The sequence below is a fragment of the Thermobia domestica genome, chromosome 15 (assembly GCF_964235325.1).
Source record: "Thermobia domestica chromosome 15, izTheDome1.hap1.1, whole genome shotgun sequence".
NCBI lineage: Eukaryota > Metazoa > Arthropoda > Insecta > Zygentoma > Lepismatidae > Thermobia > Thermobia domestica.
Window position 1 is genome coordinate 29,682,848 of NC_137468.1, and position 26,717 is coordinate 29,709,564.

Consider the following 26,717-nt stretch of genomic DNA (forward strand, 5'->3'; position numbering starts at 1 on the left):
GATTATTGCAATTTCAAGTGGAGAGGTTATCAATGGAGAAACCTTCGCTAAATACACAGAGGAAACGGCAAGAAGATTTGTCAGTCTATACGGGTGGTACAGAATGCCTGTTAGCGTTCACAAGATTTTAATACACGGAGCAGAAGTTATTAAAAGCACCATCTTTCCGATAGGTATGTTATCGGAAGAAGCTCAGGAGTCTTGCAATAAAAAATACAAACAGTTTCATATGGAAAATACTCGAAAAGATTCATGCATGCATACCACGACAGATTTAGTTCATCGGTTACTCGTGGATTCGGATCCAGTAATAACCACCCTTAGAGCAAAAAGAAATAAGCATACAACTCTACCGGAGGAGGTAAAACCTCTGCCATTGCTCCCGAAAGAGTCAGACACGAGAACAGGAGATAGCAGTGAGGGTGAAGAACTATCAACAATCCGAGGAAAAAGAAAATATTTTGGACGGCTGAATAGACGATGACTTATGTGATATATTTTTTCTTAGTTAAAATTCTTTAGTGATCTTTATTATCTCATTTTAGAATAAATTATCTTACTTCAAATTGTTTGTTCTTTCTGATACTTATTGTTACAGTTTCCACTAACATTTATTTATTTTCAATAACCTTAACTCATATTCAAGGAACCATATAGTGAATTTTACGAATATGTTCGCCATCTTCGATCCGCCATTTTGAATTTTAAACAAAAAACTGTTATCAAATTTGAAACCAGCGACCCCGAAAACCCCCCGACTTTCACTCTTGAGCGATAGAAGGAAATGTTTCAATTGTCCGCTATCTTGATTTTTTAACAAAACTTTATGAGATTTGAAATCAGCGACCCTCAAACCCCCTCTGTAGCAATTTTTAGCCAGCAGCTATTTGAAATGAATTTTGGCCACCTAGAATTTGATTCTGGACCAGTGTGGAATGCATGGTGGCTCAGTGATAGTGTAGCCAAAAGTACAGGCCCTTTGTGTACACTAATGAAAACTATTTTTACAATCGACTTATGATCATAGTGTTAGATATATCACCAGAGACTCAAGTTATGAGTGAAAAGTGGACGAATTCCCATTTCCCCAGCCGAAAAGGTCATGTGCAACCCTCTGGCAAGAAAGTAGTTGTCAGTTTTGGGAGGAAGTAGTCCCCACTTCCGGGGTGATGTATCGTTCTGAATATGATGGCTCTGCCATCAGTTTTCGAACCTGACATCATGGAGGGAGAACCTATTATTGTCATTGTAAGCACCGCATTCTTTTCGTCTGCTTCACATCTCGGCGTTACATGCAATGCAGAAATATCATTAGCAGTTAACCATAGTAAATACTTATTTTATGTTATTTATTTTTCTTGCTGTGCTCATTAGTAACTTTTATAAAAGTATCTTATATTGTACACGGATTCCTTTGTTGACATCTTCATACTTCGTTGTCGACCCTTATATTAAAATAATTTCTACTAACTAGCAGTGAAACACACAATAAAATGGAAAAGCATACAATGACAATGCACACACACCACGCGTTCATTCACCACGTGCCACTAGAGACGTTATTTTCGAAATTTCCTTGTAGATCCGTCGTCGTTCTGTTAGAGGCGCTATTATTCATCGAACGAAAGTTCGTCTGCCTTGATGTAGGTACGAGATTTGTCTCAAAAAATATCCGGATTTGATCTGCTATGGGCGAAATAGGGATAGGTTGATTTTTAAATCTTGAAATATGATATCGGTATGACTATAGCCTCAGCTATCTGCAAACATTTTTTAAAAACATGCTTTTGTGTTCATCTTTGTTTCTGTAGATCGTTCAGCTGTGAGAACTGATGAACAGGAAGGGATGAATATATCAAATTTCTGATACAATTAAGGAAAACTCCGTCAAAAGCACTTCAAATGCTTAGTGAAATGTATGGGGTCACGCATAAGTTGTTCAAAGAGGGGCGTCGGTTGACATTAACGTGGAATTAGTAAAGCAGATGTTGTCTAGTGATCTTAGCTGAGTGCTCGAATTAACATCAGTCAGTTAGGCATAAAAAAGCGGTGGCTCACCGAGCGAAATTGCTCAAGTGGTAGAGCGTTGGCTTCGCATTAGGAAAGCCGTGGGTTCGATTCACGCTGCTGACCACCCTAACGGGTTTTCCTCAGTTCTACCAGGCAAATGCGGGGATGGTACCTACTAAACAGGCCCTGGCCGATACCTTCCCAAATCCTTTTCATTGTTGTTGTTTAGATATCCAATATAAAATGGCCTCTGAGCTATATCTGGTGATTGTTAAATAAATAAATAAATAAAAAAGGACAATTTTTGGAAGATCATGATGGAAGTTTTCGGCGTATGGAAACTGGTGTTTCAGCTATTGCATGATGATTATAAGGAGTACCACATGTAGGTGTGGTAGGACATCGTTGAATATCTGCAAACGAAATCGGACTTGCTTCGGATAGTCATCACTGATTATGAGACATGGGTATTTGAGTGACCAAAAACTATCAGTGGAAGTCGCCGAGGGCAAATAAAGCAAGCAAGGCAGGTAGTCATGTTATCATGTTCTTCGTTGTGAGTGGCATCGTTTACAGTGAGTTCTTGCCATATAACCAGACGATTAATCAGGATGTCTACAGAGATCCTGCAGCATTTTCTTCTTTCAATGCACGAGAACTGACAGGCATTGAGGCAGGGCAAAACGTGTTTGCTTCATCACAACAACGCACCAAGTCACAACGCTCTCAGCACTCGACAGTTCCTGATCGAGAAGAACATCGTTGTCCTAGGCCAACCCTACTATTAACCAGATCTTGTCCCCATGATTTTTTAAAATTATTCCCCAAGCTGAAGGGGATTATCAAGGGGGTGATTTTAAAGGTATGGAGATCATGAAGATAGCTTTGGAAAATCACAGCCGTGTAGAGACGTTGCAGAGACGAACGGAGAGATTAGCCCGTCACTTATGGGGATGACGTCCATCGGTGATCACACTATCCGGGGAAAGGAACGAAAGGAAGCGGCCTGGGACCTATGTTAGGTACCACCCGGCATTTACCTGGTATGAATGAGGAAAACCTCATTCAGAATGGCTGGCCTGAAAAGCTTTTTACACTTTTTGACCGAGTGCCCCCACCGGGAATCGAACCCGCGACCTCTCGCACCGAAGGCGAGAGCGTTAGTGACTACGCTAGGGAGATTTAGAAGAGACAACACTATGTAGTTTGGCAATTGTTATTACCACCAGACCAGTAATTTTTGAGACAGACCTCGTATATTCTTGATGCTGTAAAAGTTATTGGGAAGGAAAATTAGTATCATTTTTAAACATCTTTAACTCATGAAGATGCTACAAAATTAATTGATAAGATTTTGTGTAATAATTAAGGAAAATGTGAGGTTAACATATCGTTCGTAATACAATAAAATGACTGTTGTAGGGAAGTCTTTTTTTTTTCTGTAAATCATGTTTAAAAATTAAAGAATTAACAAATCATTTTTCTCTTTCAGGAATACTCTTCGAATGACAAAATCCAGCCAACTTGAGAGCACAATGGAGACAGCCAATAATAATACGTTTTTGGGTAAACAAGGAAAAGACTTCGAGTTCGCTCATCTTTATCCAATTAAAATAGAATTCGCTGAGTCTAGTATCACAGGAGATGACGCCTCAGGGACAGACTGCATCAAAGACTGGTTGAAGAAAATAGCTTAATTCAGTGACATTGTGAATTATACCGGTTTTAAGTGTTTACAGATATACTGAATTCTACGAACAATTTTCTTCCTTCCGTTTTTTTTTAATCTTTTGTATTGTGGTGATTGTATTAAGCTTCTAACTGGTTTTTGTAAGAAAATACAGAAAATGTCTTTTGCATTTGTTTTGTTGAATTGTAATATAGTTAAGAAAAACGTTTTTTGTACGAGAATTTCGTACAGAAATGAATTAAAGTTTTAAAAATGTTTGTTGTGAACTTTACAGAAAGAATGAGAAATGTTTCCAATGCTAAACTTTCATATGGTCAGCTGTTCCCGCTGGTCTAGTAGCTAGCGCGTGTGCCTTTGTTGGAACAGCATTTCACAGTGATTCACTTTCATTAATCATCCGTCGTTCAGCTTTCCTCTGGTAATTAAGTCCCTGACTTTCCATGTTTCGTGAACACCTTATTTGCAAGTGGTACTTGAAAATGCGTTACCACTTTAACCCAATTGTCAGTGCGAATCGAATTCGGCTCTCTGCCCATGAAAATAGCTGAATACAATTTCTGTTATTCAACTAGCAATCTCTGCATAAAATTGACAAAACATGTTACTCTTAGTTCTGTATCATTGAAAGAAAATTCCTGTAAATCTTTATTCTCGGTAAAGTTGTGAACAAATACTAAACACTACTGGGAAGAGAATTCTAGGACAGGTGCGATTATTTGTGTTTTGTAGAAATTGCAAATGAGCTCACTGGCTTTTGACAGTATAGTGTTATGATTCAAAATTAGAATAAACTAACAGTGAAAAACAATTCTTTATCTGGTTGTGCCGAAAAAGATCTGAAGAGTCATCAAAACTTTTTAAATAAAACTTTAGCTCACAATACTTCCAATAGTTCTTATTGACTTTTCCTGCTCCATTATTATTCTTGCCATGTTCATGTTTTCTTTGTGTACAGATTATTGAAAATAAATTATCATAATAGTTCAATTTACATGCAGCAAAGGATCTCAAGGAAAACAGGTTTAGATCAAATTCCCAGCAATTAATGTGTGTTGTTTGCGGGGTCCTACTATAAAAGTATCAACAGCATCAGGTTCAGAAACTCTAACTTACGAAGTCGTTACTGCAGTTCAACCACCAAAGGTAGTTTATGAATTTATCTAATATATATATATATATATATATATATATATATATATTACATACAGGATGTAATATATGTACATACAGGATGTTTCAAAACAACACCGACAACCTTTGGGAGGTGATTCCTGACACGAGGATAAGACAAAAAGTATAGACCAACCTGGGTGCAGAACTGCTTCCTTTCGGAGTTATAGGCTGCCGAAAACATGAAATTTAAAGATCCATAGCTCCAAAACTATGGGACCTACCATAGTCGGGTCAAGATTTCTATCCAAATATCGAAGTTTCACAATCCTGCGTCACTTTCGCAGCAATTTTTATAGAGGTAGTTGGTGAGTACTTCAAATAATATGCCCGTAGCCAAACTCTCTCTATAAAAATTGTTGCTTGAGTACCTTAGGATTCTGAAACATGCATTTTTGGATAGGCACATATTAGTTCCTAAGTGAAGTCTTGACCCGACTACGGTAGGTCCCATAGTACTGGAGCTATGAAGTTTTAAAGTTCTTTTTCATGTTTTCGGCAGCCTATAACTCCGAAAGGAAGCATTTGTGCACCCAGGTTGGTCTATACTTTTTGTCTTATCTTGATGTCAGGAATCACCTTTAATAAGACCTCGACATTTCTTTATATTCTCCTATCATCCCCTATTAAATTTTCATCATCAGCATAACCTGGTGAATACCATTCAACTCTAGGCCCTGGTTGCTATCTTTGATTTTCCTTATAGCGTACTCCAGGATAAAATTGAACAATACTGTCGACAGCGCATCTCCTTGTTTCAGACCATTATCGACGTGAAAGCTCGTGGACAAACATTTTCCTACCCAGACTTAATTCATTTAAACATATCTTAATATTCCAGTTCCTATTATCTATGAAATTAGCAGGAAATTATGAAAACAGTATAAAAACTTTAAAATGTAACAAGTGTTCAGGTATTAGTCGCCATCTTGGAATGTAGTCAGATCATCGTATTGTGACGGTGGAAAAGTAATTGGACGGAATGGTTGACGAATTTATTGGGGAGAAAGAGATCAATAAATGATGATAGAAATGTTATATATAGGATCGACCATTTGTCTTTAAACCCTCTTGTATCTCTCTTAAAATAAGAGATAAAACGAGCAGAAATATTGTATGATACAAGTATTGCTCGAGGGAAATGGTTTGACATGCTCTGCCACCAGGTCAACTCAGCCCAAGTATTATTATAATGATCAGATTATTACATATTTTATATTAAACGAAACCAATACCACATTTATTATTCACTGTTACAAACTAAACGCTATAGTATCACAATCATCAAAATCTGGGAGGAAAGCAACATTAATAACGCTATAGTATCACAATCATCAAAATCTGGAAGGAAAGCAACATTAATAACACAATAGGGTTGGGAGGTTGGACTGAATATTTGTCTTATTTTCGAAAATCTGTTTAAGTATAATACCTAATACGTAGATGGTTTTCAATAAACATATAGATCATAATGGCGTTTGAAGCAATTTCATCTCAAACCGTTCTAGACTTGCGAAAAACATCGTGAAATTTGTAACACTGTTTAAAATTGTATAATTGCGAGAACATGTAATTATAAGGAGCAAAAACTATTGCTGTAAAGTTAAAAGCAAAGAAAAGCAGCAATATATTTTTTTTAAAAAAAATCTCAAAAATACGTAGTTTTAAGCAATTTTGCCCATATTTTTCGTATCTCCAGAACGGTTTGAGATATCTAATTGCTGTAAACCAGGATGTCTACAGGTCAAGAATGTCAAGAAATGGCACAAGAATTTCTGCGGGATCAGCTTCTAGTTACAAAGCTTGAGTTACTTCAGTCAGTTGCACTTGAGTTGAAGCCTTTTCTTGCCACATTTCAGTAAAGTGATTCACTTCTGCCAATCATGTACAGGGAACTGTACTGTCTGCTGTACAGTATTGCAACTAGATTCATTTGCAAATTGATCACTCTGTTCAAGAAACTGGTTGGAAAGTGCCCATTGGGCTGCAGAATTGTTAAAGGGGCCTCTTGTCTTTCACCAGATGTAATGGCGAATAGCTCATTACAAGTGTTTCGTGTAACCCTTGCCCTTGAATACTTTGTGTCTGAGAAGCATTTATCTCCATCCATGGCAGATTGTGTGAAATGCCACTACCTTCAACTTTGTGATTTCCCGTGTTTTAAGGAAGTTCAATTATTTGATTGGAAGACAGGCAAACTGGATGTGTTTCTTTCTAACATTCTCCGTGACATAGGTGTGAAGAGAGTTTTGACAACTAAGTTTTTTCACCGTCTTCTTACCTAGTTTCATGCCAAAGCTGCTGTGGAAAGAGGTCTCTAACATAAACGTTTAAATATTGAACGTTCCTTAGCTTAGAAGTACTCGTACAATGTAACTCAGTACATACGATTCCTTCCTCTTTTATGCCAAATAGGGCAATTTATGATGATAAGTAAACTTGTTAAAAATGTAAATGATGTTACCTGCTTTTCATCATTTTAGGTGAACTTGTCATGTAAAATTATGTAATATAATTGCACCTAAAAATCCGGCTCCTAGCTAACGTAAATGATTAGGAAAACTGCCGTGATGTTTATACGGGAAATGAAAATTGATAAATTCATTTGTACGTTATGTCGAACTAGATTGCTTTTTGTTATACAGAGATATCGTAAAGCTAACTTTAGTTGATGATCAGTATGAAAGCTTGTTGAAACTGTAAAACTCATACCTGATTTTGCTACTAAAGAATCCATTGCTTGCGAAAGGCGAATATTTGATAAATTTGCTAAAATAACGACTGGACGAATTAATGGCAGAGGCAGAAATGAAATTCCAGATGTATAGGGATGATCAGTAATAGATACAGTCTAATCTGAAGTATCTGTCCAATGAAAGCTTCTCTCGTGAAATTCAAAAACCTGCAGAATTGAAACTAAAAGTATCCCTTTGCTCGCGCACCTTCACATTTCTATCCCTGATTAATGACAGTCAACTGGAAAATTTATGAAATGAAAATTTTATAATTTGGGACTAATTACGTAGGTAATTAATGTCATGAAACAGGGTGTCTACTAAAATTTCAAAATGAAATTTCGTGACTTTTTCTTTACCAAACCATCAAATTTCGTAACATTTTCAAGAGCGAATTTAGGTGCGAATTAAGACGAATTTTCATGCATGCGATTTAGTACGCTAAAGCCGACCATACACATTTTTGGTGGTGAATTTTGACGTTTTATAAGAACAAAATTCTCCGAGCCTCTACCTATATTTGTACGGATAAAATAAAATTAAAAAAAAAAAAGTGACCCAAAAGCTAAATTGCGTGACTTTTTTTTACTTTCATGACCGTTTTCTGATTTCGTGACTTTTACGGGACTTTGGTGACCGATAGACATCCTGTGAAACAATCAACACTTACACAAAATGAAAGATTTGAACAAGAAATCAAAATATAACAAGCTACAAAAAGAGAAAGCGCAAGGCGAAAAAAAAAAAGAAAAAAAACGGGGCAGTATAAATTTTTTCGTACTGTTTAGGCATGCTGCTAGCAATCAAATTTGTTACCATACTCCTGAAACAACCTTCTGTATTCATAAACTTTAGGAAATATCTCTGAACAAGCGATGCCTTCACTGTATTCACCAGCAACTTCAAATTGTGGACATGCATAGAACATTACATTTACTGCTGATTGTTATCTGTTGTCCTTCCACTATTTATTTTTCAGTTTTCTTTGCCCTAAAGAGCATAACTATGGACCATAAGCCTCACACAAACTCTTGTGGACAGTGAAGAGGATCGCGTATTAGAAGTTACAATTTCATCCGGTAGATGTCAACCGCTGGAGGACGTTTACTGCCATCTAACGCCAAGATGGGTAATTTCTACTATCTTTGTTTCAATAGCAGCGATGTTAACGGATTAACTCCATTAACGAACTCAGCTGAGATAATCCTTCTAGCTGTAAGCGGTATTAACGAACTCTACCGAATCAATCGCTCTAGCTACCTATTACGAAAAAAATAACTCAAAAATTGGTGTTGTTCAAGAGTTATTGTGAGGAGTAACGGAGGGACGTACTAAAGTTAGTATGAGTCTCACCTCTGTATTCCTAAAATAAATAAGTAAAATAATTGAAAGTGCAAAAAAATCGTCTGAGAATAATTTTTCTACAATTCCTGTATAGTTCAGATATAGATTTAAAAATTAATAAAATACTAAAGGTTTATATAAAACATCACTAAATATACATAACGAACCCAAAAACCATTCTGTATTAAGATTTATTACAATATAAATACAGTATTCAATACAAGTGTACTCACAACTTCAACGTAAAATAATATTTAGAAAATATTTTTGAAAAACATGCCTTCTTTAAAAAAATAAAAAACGAATCGTGCTAAAAATTAAAAAAAAAATGACAAACGAAAAGCATGGGAAGCGCTCTCATATACTGTACATTCAATTTAAAAGTATATAAGAAAGCTACCCATGCTTTTTTTGGAGTCTAAAAACATTTTTTTTTAACTTTTTAGTATGATTTGTTTATTTTTTTTAAAAGAAAATGTTTTTAAAAATATTTTTATTTTCTACTTTTTAATGATAATTAAGTACACTTTCTATTTGTATTTTATTCTATGAAATGAAATCTTTGTTTAACGTCCCACGATTATGTTGATTTTGAGTTTTAACGTCCCTTTCAGCAGCAAGGCTATATGAGACGGGACCTACTGATTAACGTGGAATCCGAACCACATGAGCTCCCGTCGGGAATCGAACCCGGGTCTCCCACGCCAAAGGCGCGTACACTAACCTCTTAGCCACGGAGGAGCTCGTCCCACGGTTACGTCCTTTATGCTACGGGAGACGAATGATTAAGTAAATGATGGAAAAATGGTGGAATGATAATATGGGAGGAAACGGAAGTATCATGAGAAAACCCACAACTACAACTTACTTGGCTAAGGACCGAACCACGAGCCCCACACACCAGTGGTAAGCGCTCTGCCTCTGTGCCCCCTTCATTTCATTGTATTTAATGCATTTATTTTATTTCTCATATGGGCTAACCAAAACTTACTCAGTTAAAAAGAAAAAAATATAAAGAAATATATGAAAGTAATACTGGAGTATGGTACTGTTAGCCGACGTATGTCGCTGCGCAAAATTTCATCGTTCCAGGAAATGTGTTATACACAGGTTGCAAGAATTTTGAGGACAAAGTTGAAATATTGTAAGTTAAAGCATAAAATAGCTCAATTTATCATTGCTGACTACGCACATACAAGTAATTATTCAAAATTTGTAATGTTCATTTTTTAACTATGAAAAAAAAAATCACTAGCTTCCTCAAAAGTCTTTTCCGCCTTATTTGAGCACTTTTCTCCCTCTCTTTTCTTCTTCTGTGAAAACTGACCGTAAAGATCCCTGATATTGGTGATTAATTATTAGGTACGCATGTTAACTTTATTAAAAAAATGCAACTTTCTGCGTTTGTCATTACGGGCGCCATTCCTGACATCCAGAAGGGAACTTCTAAAATCTGAAGCTGTCATGGATATTCTTCACCGATGCGATCATAATAGCACCTGATCACCAGTTGTTTGTTAGATACCATCGCCACGAGAACCTTTCAACACCTCTAAGTGACTGCAATGTCATCATCCAAGTTAAGTGGTCCTTCACAATATAAGCACTTGGGCTCTTTCTCGAAAACTGAAATTAATGAGAAAAAGAAAATAGAATTATAGATTTTCATATGATAGTTTAGAACAAAATCATTATGTTGTTTCGGTAAAAATATGAAAAATCTTGGTAAAATATTAATAAGACGTTTTGATTTACATTTAATTGAGCTACATTAGGATTCTATTGTAGATAGCATAGGGCAGTAGTTCTCAATCTGATTCCTATCACAACCCCATTTTATCACATTCTCTTGCCAGCGATCCCCATATAATTTCTAGTTTGTAATAAGCTAGTGTGGAATTTTTAATATACCCATTGTGGAGACCGCACGATTTCCATCTATTTTTATAATAGTAGAATCCATTTCTTGTATATAGTAGATACAGTAATTTCCCTAAAAGCGAATGTATTAAAACAATTTTGGTCAGTTCATTCATATTACAAATAGCGAATCCGATCCGTCATACTGTTTCAAAACGGAGGCCGTTTGAAAATTTTAAAATTTCTTAACTCCCTTAATTTTGTGTCATATGAGAAAAAATAGTGATTTCTAATTTTGGTTTAAATACCTGGACAGTTGTTAAAAAAGTTATTGAGTATTTCAAATGACTTGATAATGTGCATCACGAAGACTGAACCGGACATTGCTGCACTAGTGAAATCATACCATGGACAGGAATCTCATTAGCTTTCAATTTTAATTGTATTTCAATATGCAAGTCTTGTTGCATTTGTATTTTTCTGGTATTTCAATATACAGTTCTCATTAGTTTCATATCGTACCTCTTTCATTTAAATTGATTTTTAAATAACTGCACCTGTCGAAAATGTTTCGTAGACCTATTTTTTTGTTGTTTATGTATAAAAATAAAAATATGCCTATCAACAAAATTCCAAATAATATTTAAAAATATTTTCCGGTATTAGATTTTAATTATATTTATCTCTTCCGCTTATCTTTGCGATCCCCAGGTTGAAGGCATAGATAAATACATGAATTTAGATGCATCATTTAAGGATGTTCATACACCAAATATAAAGGAAATAAATATAACCTACATAATTTAAATTAATGTCATTTTACAATTGTAGTATGAAATGCAAATCTTAAAAAAAGAAGAAAGAAAAAAAAAGAAATTTATGAAATCTAAGATTCAATAAAGGGAATAGTTCTGTCAGCGGAATACCTCTGCATTCTCGGAACTTCTTGTTTTGTTTCATTTACAGAGTTAAAGATGCTGATCTTTGAAACTGAAAGCCATTCTGCTCGTTCCAAGCCTCTAGGTCCTACCGACGTATTGTAGATTATCGCCAGATGAGAGAAGATAGAATGATCGACTAATCGTCTGAGCAAGACAAGACCTTCTGTTCATGTCGAAGACAGTTTATATACACACATTGGTTTTTGGTTCTCATCTGTTTGTCTTGCTATTTTCATATTTTATTTTGATATTTTTGACTCTTGTTTGTTACTTTTGGTTTTCTGTCTTTCTAGGAAACGAGCTTGTCTGTTTTTCTTTTCAGATACAAAATGGTATATTCACAACAAAACTACAAAATTTAATATACATCACATTCCCTCTTCTGGAAAAAGAAATGAAGCAAGTGCTTTTACAAGTCATTGGCTATGTTTGCTCTCTTCTTTCTATTATATTTTTAAAATTTAAATACATAAGTTTAATTTACATCACAATGTGGCTAATCTAAATACAAATACGTATGTACTTTGTTACACAATTTATTATTATTATTATTATTATTATTATTATTATTATTATTATTACTCTTAATTCATACTGAATTTGGAATTAAGTTTCTTCCTACAAAAATATTACGCTATGAGTAATTTTTTATGCAAATCAAAGTGGGGTTTTTTGAAGATATTGCTTTTTGAAAATCGTCAAAATCTGAAAATTTCAATTTATGATGGCAAATTCTCATCTGCAATGTACACGTAGGACGAAATTAATATTTTCCCTGAAATGTCATGTTTCCATGGTATTTATTCCATGCAAATACACAGATCATATGTATCTTCGTTTGGGCCCAGGAAACTTCCAAATTATGTACACCACATATTGTTTTCCAAGTTTCAAATTAACCCTTTGTGTCTCCTCTCATGTCCGTGTTTGATATAGTTTGAAAACTTAACAGAGCATAGTATAGAATAAAAAACAAAAGATTGCTACCACTTTTTGTCCCTTTATATATATATATATATATATATATATATATACCACCTTGAAATTGAAACTTCCTCACTTCGCTGCAAAAGTAAGTTAATCTGGTGATTTTCCAAGGGGCTGTCACACTGTAAATCACCAGAGAAAAAATATTTTCTAGCAACACTATGGACATGCACAAAAAATATTTTCTAGCAACACTATGGCCATGCACATACACAATTTTTCATACAAATTCAAGATGGTTTTGGTACACATTTGACTATCATCTGTATGATTTGAAATGAAATGGGCCTTAAGTTTAATTCCTTCGTTTGCTGCTTCTGTTCTTCTTCCACCAGTCTGCTTCGCTGTATTCTCGGTGGATAAACTAAATGATTCATAATCATTGCAGCATAATTGAAAGAAAGAAAGAAAAAGTCTTGGATTTGAACTTCGAGATGACAACAGTGAACATTTCTTTTGCTCTCAATACTGGTGCCATCTATGAACTTCCGTCGCTTGAGATGACCTATCGTACCTTGCATTCTATAAAGGTAATGGCTGATTTCAACATCTACTAGTGGTTGTGTTCAGTGTTGGGTAAGTTACTTGTAAAAATGTAACGCGTTACTTGCTCCAAAAAAGTAACTGTTACTTTACTTCGAAAGTAACGCGTTACTTTTAGGTCCGAAACTTTAAAAATGTGAAAAAAATCATGACTTCAATTTTCCGTACTACTATTACTACCGCTATTATTATTATTATTATTATTATTATTATTATTATTATTATTATTGCACGTTCTGAATTTTCTTTATGTAAATGCAAGGACAAATTTTTACTTGATATATTAACATTTTCATATAATATAAAATGCCATACTGCGTTACTCGTAGGGATGGACACGAGTGAGTCCGAACGAGTTTTCTTTGAAACTCGATTCGAGTAGAAACAGACATCTTTGAGCTCGACCCGAAAACTAGACTCGAAAAATTTCCTCCAACTCGACTCGAATTGGGGTCGAGTTTCGACTCGAGTCGAGCCAAATCCGGTGTGTAGTTTCGAGTACATTCTTCAAGTAGGCCTATATTATATAGACAGTATACTTATTATCAATGACACTACTACTACTACAACTTTTATTATTATTATTATTATTATTATTATTATTATTATTAATAATAATAATAATAATAACACTATATAAAAATGAAAGATAGGCGGTTTGTATTTGAATACTAAAATACTAGTTGATTGCCAACCTCGGTAGTCGTGAAGTCTAGGAGTCAAGGACATTGTTCAGGAGCTTCTGAATTTGGGTTGAGGGTCTAGGTTGAGTATTCGGGCTCGAGCCAAACATTATTAAAAGTTACGGGGCACTGGCCAAATATCTTCAAAACTGCTCGTCCCGAGTTTAGAATTGTCAACGACTCGAGCACAGCTCATTCACTATCGTTCCGAAGTGTGCCGAGCCAACAGCTCACACAACCGACTCGGCCAGAGCCCTCGGCTCAGTTGAGCCGAACCGAGCAAATGGCTCATCCCTACCAAGCCAGCTCGAGCCGATGGTTCACCTCAAGTGAGCCGGCTCGAGTCATCTTCTCAGTTGAGCCGAGCCGAGCTGAGCTTGTTATAAAATATCTCTTGTGGTCTCGCTATCGAGACGAGACAAGATGCAAGCAGTGTCCTCTCTCGTGAGCAACACTAAAAGTATTCCGTGTAATCAGGCCATGATTTCAAGACGAGTTAAAACGAACGAGCTATTTATCAAACTCGACTGGACTCTAAACTCGACGCGAAACTGAATCGGCTAGGAACTCGACTCGAGGATATTACCTTTGACTTGACTCGAAACTCGACTTGAATTCGAGTCGAGTCGAGTTTTAGCTTGACTCGTGCTCATCCCTATGCGTTAGAAAAAATGGTTGCTTATTATTATTCTGCTAAACTAATTATATAATAATAACAATGTTTTTATGTAAAATTAAAAATACAGAATATAGAGAAACATTACACTACAACTAATAAAATGAGAACACATGAACTTCTATAATGAATCAAAACTTGCCAGTAACTCTAAAATCGATATATGCTTTTTAAAGCTAGTTTCAAACTCTACAATCAACGGGACTCTAGGATAAGCAAACTTATCTGAAAGAACTCCAATATTACATACCATCAGCAAACTATTTTCTAGTAATAAACACAGTTTATTCATATTAACTTGTTACTGTAAATAGTTAATTATGTCACTCTAGCTGTTGATAAATATTTTCCGCCGGGACACTTCAGACACTTTACTTTTAAATTCTGTGCTCTTAAGAAAAAAGTATTTTTAAATGTTCGAACGGTAAAATATTTTCGTTCTCCATCTTTATAAAAACAACACCAATCAAAGTAAAAAAAAATTCTCAGGATCTATTCAGAGGCTTTTCATGGCTTTCAGAGGCTGAGCGTAGCTCACTCAAGGTATGATGGTGTTTCCCATCGTTGTCTATTCAGTTTTATTAGTTAAAACAATATGAACTGTCTGTTTCCAAAACGGCTCTGGTCTATTTACAGAAAATCCCAGAAAACCGAGAAGAATTGTAGGATCGATACGTTTTGTTGAACTGGAAATATCTGAGGATGTTCAGGTTTTTCACATGAACACACTGAAGTATTCCCAGTTCTACAAAACATGCAGATCCTACATTTTTTTCCCCAAGTTTTCTGGGATTTGCTGTAAACGGACAAGAGCCGTTTGAGAAATGGACGACTTATATATTTTTCTTCTTGAGTAGTCAGCGAAAAGTTATCAAAAATATCAGTCAGGGATTATTAATTAAAATGTTTCAGAAGCAAGATGCAGATTGAAACAGGGCACTAAAGGTAACAATAATATTGAGCAGTAAAACCTTTAGTCCCTAGCCCAATGACTCAAATGCTTCGTTCAATATCGGATTAGTTAAATCGTGAACTTAATTAAATCTGTTTCATGTATTCAACTTTTTCTTATTTATTTATTTTTCAACTTTTGAATTCCCATACTCAGAAGTTGAAGAGAATAATTATATACCTAATCCTGTGAGAAAAGTAAGCTATAATATGTCTTTCCTTTCTTCTTCGCTGAAATCCGGGACATTTATGCGTCCCGAGAAATATTTTCGGGACGCAGATCTCGATTCCGGGACGGATGGCAACCCTAGTCTAGGGATTATATCTTATTGAGTGATTAATAGATGCTTATTCTAAATTCTAACTATTTTATTTTTGTACATTCGACTTAACATGATACCGTGTATTGGGCACTCAATCGGGATATGAACCAGAGTCTTTTATATTTGATATTGTTAATATTGGCTATAATTCGATAATTAACCTAATCAGTCACAATTACTTACTTTAGAAATTAAACTCTAAATATACTAAACTATTTATTAAACGTTAAATGTTCATATTAATGTTTGGTTAGCTTCCGACATTCAAACTGAGATTCAACGGAACACCTAAATAAAGGAATAATTTCAATTATATATATAAACAAATTGAAATTGGATTGCAATTATACAAGGTGTCCAATATACAATACAACCCGGAGTTTGGGATAGTAGAACTTTTGAAACTGAGGGGATACACAAATAATGGTTACACCAAAATGAAGCTTTGTTTATGCATATATTTTTAAACTAGGAAGCAACGATTGAAGTACACTGGGAATCACACAGTGTTGCCAGATGTAACCGAAGGTGTAAACCCATTTTTTTGCAAAACATGTAAAATGATTCATAACTCATACGTATGGATGTTCTGTAATTAATTTTCGGTTTGTTTAGTTGGAGTAGCTTGGAAACTATGGAGCAGAAAAAAGAATTTTTCATTTCCACCGATAACTAATCAGATGAGGCCTCTGTAAGGGGGAACTAGGGAAATCGCAGTTTTCATAAATTAACACTCTGAATTGGCAACATTGCTGATGTTTCAGTGCATCAAAAGGTGTTAAGGATCTATCTACATTGTGTAATTCCTCAAAACAATGAAAAAGAAACTTTGAAATTATCATGATAAAACTTTACTTACATGCACCCGGCAACACTGCTACTATCACGTAATGAATTATCATTCTACAGCAATGTTGGAAATGCCCCCTATTTGGATTCAAAAACTGGTTCATGCGTTTCACCATGTTGGCAAAAACTTCACGAAGAGTAGAAGTGTTAATGTCCTCAATGGCACTGCGAATGTTCGTTTCCAGGTCTTGCATAGTTCGAGAATTGTCTTGTATATCTCTTGCTTTAAGTAGCCCCATAGAAATGAATAGCAGTGTTGCCGGGTGTACGTAAGTAAAAGTTTTATCATGATAATTTCAAAATTTCTTTTTCGTTGTTTTCAGGAATTGCATAATGTAGACAGATCCTTAACACACCTTTTGATACACTGAAACATCAGCAGTGTTGCCAATTCAGAGTGTTAATTTATGAAAACTACGATTTTCCTAGTTCTCTCTTACTGAGGCCTCATCCAATTAGTTATCGCTGGAAATGAAAAATTCTTTTTTCTGCTCCATAGTTTTCAAGCTACTCCAACTAAACAAACCGAAAATTAACGACAGAACTTCCATACATATGAGTTTTGAGTCAATTTACATGTTTTGCAAAAAAAATTGATTTACACCTTCGGTTACTTCTGGCAACGCTGTGTGGTTCCTAGTGTACTTGAATCGTTGCTTCCTAGTTTAAAAATATATACGTGAACAAAGCTTCATTTTGGTATAACCATTATTTGTGTACCGCTTCAGTTTCAAAAGTTCTACTATCCCAAACTCCGGATTGTATTGTACTTGATATATTGGACATCCTGTATATTGGTTATTTGTTGATTTATTTATAATAAATTATATGTTCCTGTTGAAACTGATTCCTTCAATTACAAATTAATTACCCTTTCGCCTAAGTCTGATTCCCGTAACCACTCAGAAATGCAGTGTACTTAGATCGTTATTTGACAATTGCTGCACCCTACCGTCTGCTTTTTTTTTTTTTGTTTGTTTGTTCTTCTTCTACGCTCTGCTTAATTACCATCCTTGGTGGATGGCCTATGTTATTCTGTATTTTTTTTCTGGCACTTCGGGACGAATATTAGCAATGTAAACTGAATATACTGTATTAATTCGGTGAAAACAAAGACAAAATTTGTAACTTACCTGGTTCTCCATATGCCACTGCCTTACAAGAGGAACAAAATCTATATGGAACAGTATCACAAGGCAACAAGCTAATGCAGCAGCGGGCGAAACAATGACCTGAAGGACATTTGGACTTCAAGCCTTCAAAAGCAACATGTGTCACAAGCTAAGGAAATGCTATTCTTATAATAATAATAAACAAGGCATTTCTTTAAGAAGAAAATAATTCAATTCAATACCCACTACTAATAAATCTTCTCCCGAGATAATTGATCTAGCTATATATTGCCAAAAAAAAAAAAAAGAACTAAAAAATCACTTGCGTTCACGTTGTCATATGAAATAACGGACGTACTAACGTCATTTTATTATACATTCCACTATTCTTGTGACCACCTTTTGAACCGAGCACTTCGGTTTTCGTCTGCTACTGACAGAGAACTCGCTGAAGATCCCAGCGCCGTTTAACGACAGTGTATCCAAGTCAGCAACTTTTCTTCCAAGTCATCTTACGTTCGCTGTCAGTTATCACATGAGTTATTGAAAACTTATATGTTTGTGACACAACAATTTCTAAATAGATTAAGGATATTATTGATTAACCTTCTATTATTGAAAATAATGAATACGTAAATTAAGGGAATTGTTGTCTTGCCATTTTTCTTTTTTCTTTTCCGTAATTAAAACATATTTTCTAGTATTTATAGTTGCAAATAAGAAGGTACATAATATTATGGTTTTTGTAATTTATTTTTTAAATATGCTAAGTAATTGCAAGATAATTAATAATTAATTAATAATTTAACTTTTTACTTTGAATCCCAACGAAGGAAATTCAACCAACCAACCCTGCAAATAATGACTAAGTTACTCTTCCTCTATAGGATAAAATAATTTACAAATCATCAGTTACAAACAGTCATTTAATATCTAATTGAATTAATAGAATTTTTAGGGGATCAAGGAATTAAAGTAAAATATAGAGTGATTATTGGTAAATGAAGCTTTGCAAATTATTTTATCGTATACATTAAAAGTAATTAATCGTTTCCTGCAGGGTTGGTGCTTTGAATTTCCTTCCTTGGGCCGAAAAGAAAAAAAACTTTAATTAGTGATTAATTATTAATTATCTTGTAATTAATTAGCGCGTTTTAAAAGATTTCAATTACAAAATTAATATTATGTTTCCTTATACTCAACTATAAATACTAGAAAACGGGTTTTAATTACGGACAAAGTCATGTCGATTCCATTTCCATGGGTGTCAGCGGACCTGCTCTTTCGAAGTTTGTACAAGTCTGTACAATTACTTTATATTTAGTAAATCTGCTCAAGAATACCCTTCGCGTAGTAAGCTTGCTAGAAAACAAATTTTACAGAAAATAGAACGCTGAAGAAAATGTGTTTCTTATTTTGTTTGGCCCTTTTTTTTTTTAACACAATGCTTTGCATCCCCGTCTGTTGACAAACATGATTGCCTCAATATCCACTACTGAGGAAAACATCTGGTTGAATTTTCGTTCAGCACATTTTAAATACTAAGACCTCACACAAATTTAGAGCACTTATTCTCCGCGTCTTTTCAAATTACGACGAAGAAGTTAAAATTATTTAACTTTTCGGAGGCATATGTGGTTTCAAAGGGTGAAGAATGAATGACACAAGATGAACCATTGACTGAGTGAGTAAAACCTCATGCATGATGTCCTGGCGCGTGGTTTAATTCCATGATCTTCCGAGTGCTAAGCCAATGCTATACCAGCTAAAATGTGAAATTGTTAAGGGTTTTACGTCCTTTTTCAACAGGGGGCTATATAGAGACATGGACCTACAGTTGAAAGTGGGATCCGAACCACTCCATTCAAAGTAAGCTCCCGGCGGGAATCGATCCCGCGACCACTTGGGGGAGCCCGCTATACCAGCGGAGCAACGGGAGCCCTCTATACCAACTGAGCAACGAAAAATTAATTTGTACTCCATTTATAGTTTCATTATTAGTATGCACCTCGACTTTCTATGCGTTCCCCCCCCCCTTTTTTGCACGTGTTTTCAGATTTTCAGCAGATAAGAGATTTTGTCGTGAGAATGTTCTTGTAATTTTTCTGCAGAACTTTTCGCACTTTATAAAGAAACCTTTTGCTCCGAGATCCACTGTTATCCACAGCAAGAATAGTGTCTTCGTATTCACGCTCTTATCATTTTATACAAAATAACTTAAATCTAATAAACCTACTTACCTATTTTCTAAATTTAAATTTCTTAGAGATACTTATTGGCTAATACCCTCTTCAAAGGAAATACCACCTTATTATTTTTATCAAGTCCTTTTTGTTATGAAAATGTTCTTTCAGTTCGAAAAACGCGTCTACACTATCGCGTTTACATAAGAAAGCATTGATTCCACTTGTAGTTTTTTTTTTTTTTTTTTTTTTTTTTTTTTTTTTTTTTTTTTTTTTGTCTGATGCTCAAGTGCTTTTTGATTCGGACGTCTTCAAATCAAGATTTTTACTGAAGTCAACAACACGATGTTTCACAGCACAAACTTTATATATAAAGAGACGTATTTCTTTAATTATTTTCTCTTTTCTTCTTTATATAGTTTTACATCTATAACATGTTCTCTTGTTTCTCTTGTGTGTCCATTTTCCCCTGGTGAAAAATAATTGTTTACTTTGAGAATGAATTTGTAAAATAAATAAATAAATAAATAAATAAAAATTGTGGAAATGGTTGAGTGAAAGAAAATGTCACTTCGTAACTCTGCCATTTTTAAATAAGGAAATAAAATAACTCATCTAAGGGAACCCTCGTTACTTCAGAGCACTCGCCTTCGGTGCACGTGGTAGAGGTCTGCATGGGCCGAAATTTTTAGCCCGGGCCCGGCCCAGCTCGTGAGTTTATAATGTGAGATCCGACCCGAGTCCAAAATATGTTTTAGCATTTATGCACGAGCTCATGTGGTAATCAAATAAGCCCGAAATAAACCCGAATTACATAAACTTTATAATTTACTCAAAATTGTATTTTTTTTTTTTTTTAATTTACAGCAATTAGAAGTTTAATTTTGCAGTTCTGCTTTAAAAGTTCTTAAGAAAGAATGGTCCAAACGTCCAATAAATATTGTTGTACAGTACATTTACAAAGTTAGGCCGCAAAAGGCCCGAGAAATATTATTGTATATTTAAAAATTGACGATGCTTTGTAGGCCCGAGTCCGGCGCGCGGATTGCAAATTAACTTGTAAGTCCATTCTCTATATAGTCTCGCTGTTGGGTAAAGACGTTTAAAAACCTAACAAACGAATTTTCCCTTAGAGTGTATTCCCTCGTGGCATGCTTATCATGAGAATTGCTGTCTTATGAAGAATTTGCCATGTGAATTTCATTTAGCGCTATGAGAGTAATAAACTTACCATTAGCGTTGCTTTCAAATTTTGGAATTGATGATATTATTCCAAATGACTAAGAACAGTAGAATTGTATCTTTTCTTGTATTCATTTGGGGCTGCCACAGTTCGATTCATTGGTCATAGGCTCGAGGATCTCAAGAAGAGGAGTAAGCAACACTACAACTCATCCACCCCCAGTGAGAAGATGTCAACCTTTGTTGCCAAACGTCAACGACCGCTGAAGAGCCACTTTACTGTTATAGAGAAAGTGATCTATTGCCTCCTTACTTTGCGTATATCCGTGGAAAATATTTAGTAATATTTATGTAAATATATCAATTGTACTGTATATATACATTATTTATTGTTTTTAGTGCGGAAGTTCTATTTGCAGAGTTTAAGTTATTGTCGTGTGATTGTGTGTGTATATTTATGTATCGTGTCAAGATTTGCTGTGTGTGTGTGTTTGCGTTCGTGTTTGTGTGTCATCCCCCTTTTATACTTCTTTGTATATAGTATTGTTTTTTGTAAATAGTTAATTGTAAATAATGGAACCATCAACATCTGTGCAGTCACCCGAATGTTATAGGATTGGGGGGGACGCCAAAAAAAAAAAAAAAAAAAAAAAACTATTCTTAAAAGTGGAGAGCGACAAATTATTCTTAACGTTTATTCGTATTTCCGCTCACAAGAACAGGAAGGGGAAAGAAAAAGTTCCGTACGGGAGGCTGTGGATAAAACTGCTGCGGCCACTCTCGTTGCGAAATCTACTGTATATGATATAAGAAAGCAGCATTTAATGAACAACGGTAGATTAGAAATCCCACGCAAAGACAGAAAAAGTGAAAAGCGAATGACACGTGTCGACCAGGCCCGTATCCAGGGGGGCGCCCGCTAAATTTTCGCTGGCCACCTAAAATTTTCACGGTAGGCTTGCAAATGAACTATAATATGGTGATAAACTATAATATGGTTAGATCGGGCCCCCCTTAACTTCGGCCGGGCCCCCCTACATTTTTGGGCTGGCTACCGGCCTGGTGTCGACATTTATGACAATTTTACCCGGGAAACTATAAGGCGGAAAGTACATAAATTTTTCAGGGGAATTTAGGGTGGATATATTTATTATTATTATTATTATTATTATTATTATTATTATTATTATTATTATTATTATTATTATTATTATTATTATTATTATTATTATTATTTGGAGAAAAAAGAGAGTATCATAACATCTTTATTTAGATCGCAAAACCATAGAGTCTTAAAATTTAACAACAGCGTTATCTTAACCTCTTGATATTATTACACACCTGGAGCCATCCCCTCAAATATCAAACATTATCTTTCTGAATATTTGTAATCACTCGCAATGGTAATGGCTGAGGTAGTTCAGCTGCATTATTCTTACCAGTTACTGTAATATGAACGTGCAATAGGCGGAAAATTAAATCAGGTGAAATATTATGCCCTTTTCAATTACTCATGACGCGCTACGAGTCTATCCCATTCATTCTGGACACCGCTCTTTCCACCCGGTGTCTGATGATACACTGACTGTAGTGGTCTGATTGCCATATACACTTTACATATTATAAATTGGCTTTTTTGTGGGTATACCCAAAAAGGTGCTTCATTTATTCGTTCGTTCTTACTCTCAGAACGAAAATTAATTCTCCTTATAGCGTCTTAGTTTGCGTAACTGAATTAAATTTCTTTATCGAGCATTACAGAGCATTTCATAAGAAAAGCACCTGCACTTCTCCATAAAGTGGGTCTCAAATCATTCCGCTCAATAAATTACAGTTGAATCGAACTCGATCACTCTATGCACAGCAGAGCCGCAGCCAGATCGCTCGCTCTCCCTCGCACGAGTAGCTACACGAATTGTCTAATTCTGCGTTTATGACGAAGTGACAACGCAGCAAGTTGCCGAGTCGGTGAAGAGGAGCGGCATCGAGGCACGAAGTGCTCTGATGAAAAGGTGGAATCCAGTATAGGCGATCCTAATTATGTGGAGAGGTCTAATTATGGGGACCAGGTTTTTTTTTTTTTTTTTTTTTTTTTTTCGATATGAACTTTCACAACTCTAGTATCCAGGATAGAGCTATAGTGATCGCAAGGAGTCGTGAAGCTTGACCTAGATCTACCAATTTCATCGTCCATTAGAACGCGAGGGTGTGTCCCAGTCGTCAACCCCTATCCATGAAATTTTGTAAGTGTCGTCTCTCGCGCTATACGGAGAAGATCTCTTGAAGGTACAGTGCTGTCAGATTGGCGCTGTTTTGTTTTCTTGTTATTGCTGTTGTTGTTTTATATTTTTGCTATTATTATTGATACGTTTAATTTGAATAATTGTTACTGTTCGTGTTATAGTTCTTTAACTGCTCTTTTCTTTTCTCATCCGTCATTTCTTATAAAAGCTTTTACAACTCTGTTGGTGCACTTCTCCTGTTCCACGTTTTCTCAAATGTACGTTCGGAAGGCAACTTCACGAATAGTGCCGAATTCTTCCGATGCATCATACGTGAGGCAAAGCAGTTCTATGATTGGTGTGGAGCCAAAGCTTCACGAGTCCTCGCGGTAATTATAGTGTTCAAGTGGTTAGCACGTGTGACTTTAGTGCATGTGGTCCCGGATTAGATTCCCGGTGGAAGGACACAAAAAATTCAATTTCACAATCATTTACTTTTATTAAATATCCCTCTTCTTTAATTTAAAGACCATAATCATGCGACATTAAGCTAAAAAAATTCAGAACAGAAACAATTAACGTCATGTACACTCATGTCCAAAATGATTGTCGCATATTTATAACTGTATTCTTGTAAGAATATAATTTGATAATGATTTTGCGGGGTACTTTTTAAAACTCATACTATATGTATAATCGGGAAGTGTAAATTTGTGGTAAATTTCATAGGAAAAGAATTGTACGTACGAAAATTAGAATGAGTAAACCAAAATGTCGATAAATGGACAATAAAGTTTTATTTTCGTTTTATTGTTCTTATTTACTGCTCTTTTGACATGAAATTTGCCACATACATGTCTTTGCCGATTATACACATACTAACATTGTAAGAAATACCGGAAGAGTTCGTTATCAAATTATATTCCTACAGCAACATATTTATAGACATGCGACAATCAATTTGGACATGAGTGTACCTTATTATCTTATCTATAAGCATTACTTGCTGCACACATTGTAGCGCTTTCTAAATATCCTCTTCTACTTAACAAATATTTACTTTCAGATAGACACTTATACTGAAGCGCCTTCCATAATTAGGGCTCCCATGTCCCGGTTTATCCGAACACAGTACTGCATTTACATTTATATCCCCAAAATTGCTCAAAGCTCCAAATGTCCAATTTTTCTCCAAAACACAATATTATTCGTGCAGTATTTAAAAAATCCTGCTTTTATTAGTCATCGGTAGGCAAATAACAGGAATAATCTACATTCTACTCTCTGTCACTACACCTACACATAGGTAAAGGTTTCCATCTACTCCATTAACCTTTTATTCAAACCGGAAGTGGTACAAATTCGCTATTTCCGGTTTCAATTTTGATCGCCACAGAGCACATACGGTAAAAATAGCAAAAAGCAGTTTTACGCAATCGATTTAGCATTCCAGAAACAGATCTCCATTTTTTCCTTAAATTCTCTATCAAATCTTAAAATTCCCGGTTTCAACATTGGTTGCTATAGCACTAATATGGTAATAGATAACGACGAGTTTTTTAAAATCGATTCAGCATCTGAAGAAAACAGGCCATCTTTACCCATTTCTCTATATTAAATCCGCAAATGGGAGATATTTACTACTACTTTCAGTTCCAATATTGATCCCCATAGAGCAATATCGGTGGGAGCCAGAGACAAGCAGTTTTGTGGAATCAATTCAGTATCCCAACAATAGGTTCCATTTCTCCGTTAACCCTCGTATTCAAAACAGAAGTCAGCGCCACGGTGGCTCAGCGGTAGAACGTTCACCTCTGGTGTATGGGGTCCTTGGTTCGATTCCAGCTCGTGTCAAGACAGCTTTGTGGTGGACAAACACCGTGTGCGTTGGTTTTCTAGGTGTTCTCCCGTTTCTTCCTACTTTCTTCATTCCACCATTTTCTTCGTTTCTCATCATCACCGTCTCCTTAAGTCTAGCCGGCATAAATCGTGGAACACAAAACGTAAACATTTCATATTTTTTTCAAACCAGAAGTGGTAAAATTTAACAATTTCCCGTTTCAACTCTCATCACCATAGTAAAATACGGTAATAAATAGCGGCAAGCGGATTTTTTTTTTATGTAGATTCAATACTACAAGAATGAATTTCATTTCTTGACCTTATTTTTCTATTGCAATCGGTAGAAAACACAACCACCACTTCCGGTTTTAACATTAATCTTCTTGGAGCAAAACCACTAAGAGATAACGAGTAGTGATTATATATATATATATATATATATATATATATATATATATATATATATATATATATATATATATATATATATATGCATTCTGCGTCCGGGGAACAGATTCCATGTTTGATTTTATCCCAGTATTGCAAAAAGAAGATATAGATTTCCAGTTTCAGCATTGAATTCGTATAGTTTGGAAGTGTACCGTAATTTTTACATTGTAAAGCGAATCTCATTTGTTCAATTTTAGAACACTTGCACCTAGAAAAATGTTTTCAGACAGTGACTCGATCACGAAGTGAATGACTTCACGTCCTGAGAGACTGTTTTGGGAAGACTCAACAAACATGAATAGATCTATAGTATCATTTTTTTAAAACAGTATTACAGAACGTCGATTACTTTCTTTAAACACATATAACAATTATCCACTAGTTTTTAACAGCTAAATAATAATAAAAGGATATTTTTACTGCAGACAATGCACTTTTCTTGTGGCAGTGAACCACTGTTGCCGGAATCCAAAAGTTTTCGTATCGAACACATTAAAGCTTCATTCTCGGGTATTGTATGCCGCTTCTTCTTTTTGTGAGAAGACATTTCCAACCACTGACAAAACAGAGACAAACTTCTTTGTTGCAATAGATTTGGTTTTCCTTCTTGTTTCAAAATGTTCTCAAATGTTCTGTAGATGTGGCGGGCCATCAAGATGTCAGCAATTTCATCCCGTATCTCAACCTGTAATACATATATCATATTTCAATAACTTTATATATATATATATATATGCAAATTAAAAGTATCCCACCTCTATCGTGGCTATGATTACTAGACCTTCGGTAAAAGAGATCTGGACTTCGTCCCTGGTGGTTCGTATCCGACGTTAAAGTTATATATATATATATATATATATATATATATATATATAGTATGGCACCGAGTCGACTGACACATTTGAAACTTGAATATTGTGCAGGCGTAAAAACATAAAGGTTTGTAGGACGGGAACCGAAAGAG

General features: G+C 35.2%; 2 protein-coding genes across 3 annotated transcripts in view; one reads left to right on the forward strand and one right to left on the reverse strand.

The window, feature by feature from the left end:
- SrpRbeta (signal recognition particle receptor beta) overlaps nucleotides 1–4,583 on the forward strand; it is a 48,501-nt gene extending 43,918 nt beyond the window's left edge. Inside the window, exon 5 of the mRNA XM_081741474.1 lies at nucleotides 3,503–4,583. Coding sequence (XP_081597600.1) covers nucleotides 3,503–3,707 — 205 coding nt within the window. The 3' untranslated portion in view covers nucleotides 3,708–4,583. The remainder of the gene's footprint in view (nucleotides 1–3,502) is intronic.
- A 4,543-nt stretch (nucleotides 4,584–9,126) lies between these two features.
- Nucleotides 9,127–26,717, reverse strand: part of LOC145672150 (T-cell immunomodulatory protein) — an 80,252-nt gene continuing 62,661 nt past the window's right edge. The window contains exons 11-13 of one of the 2 annotated variants that reach the window (XM_081741475.1): nucleotides 26,166–26,438; nucleotides 17,896–18,031; nucleotides 9,127–10,575 (exon numbers count right to left, since the gene is read on the reverse strand). In XM_081741475.1, the coding sequence (XP_081597601.1) occupies nucleotides 10,502–10,575; nucleotides 17,896–18,031; nucleotides 26,166–26,438 (483 nt within the window). In that variant the 3' untranslated portion in view covers nucleotides 9,127–10,501. Of the gene's footprint in view, nucleotides 10,576–17,895; nucleotides 18,032–26,123; nucleotides 26,439–26,717 lie in introns of those variants that run through there. The other variant, XM_081741478.1, reaches the window with a different exon arrangement.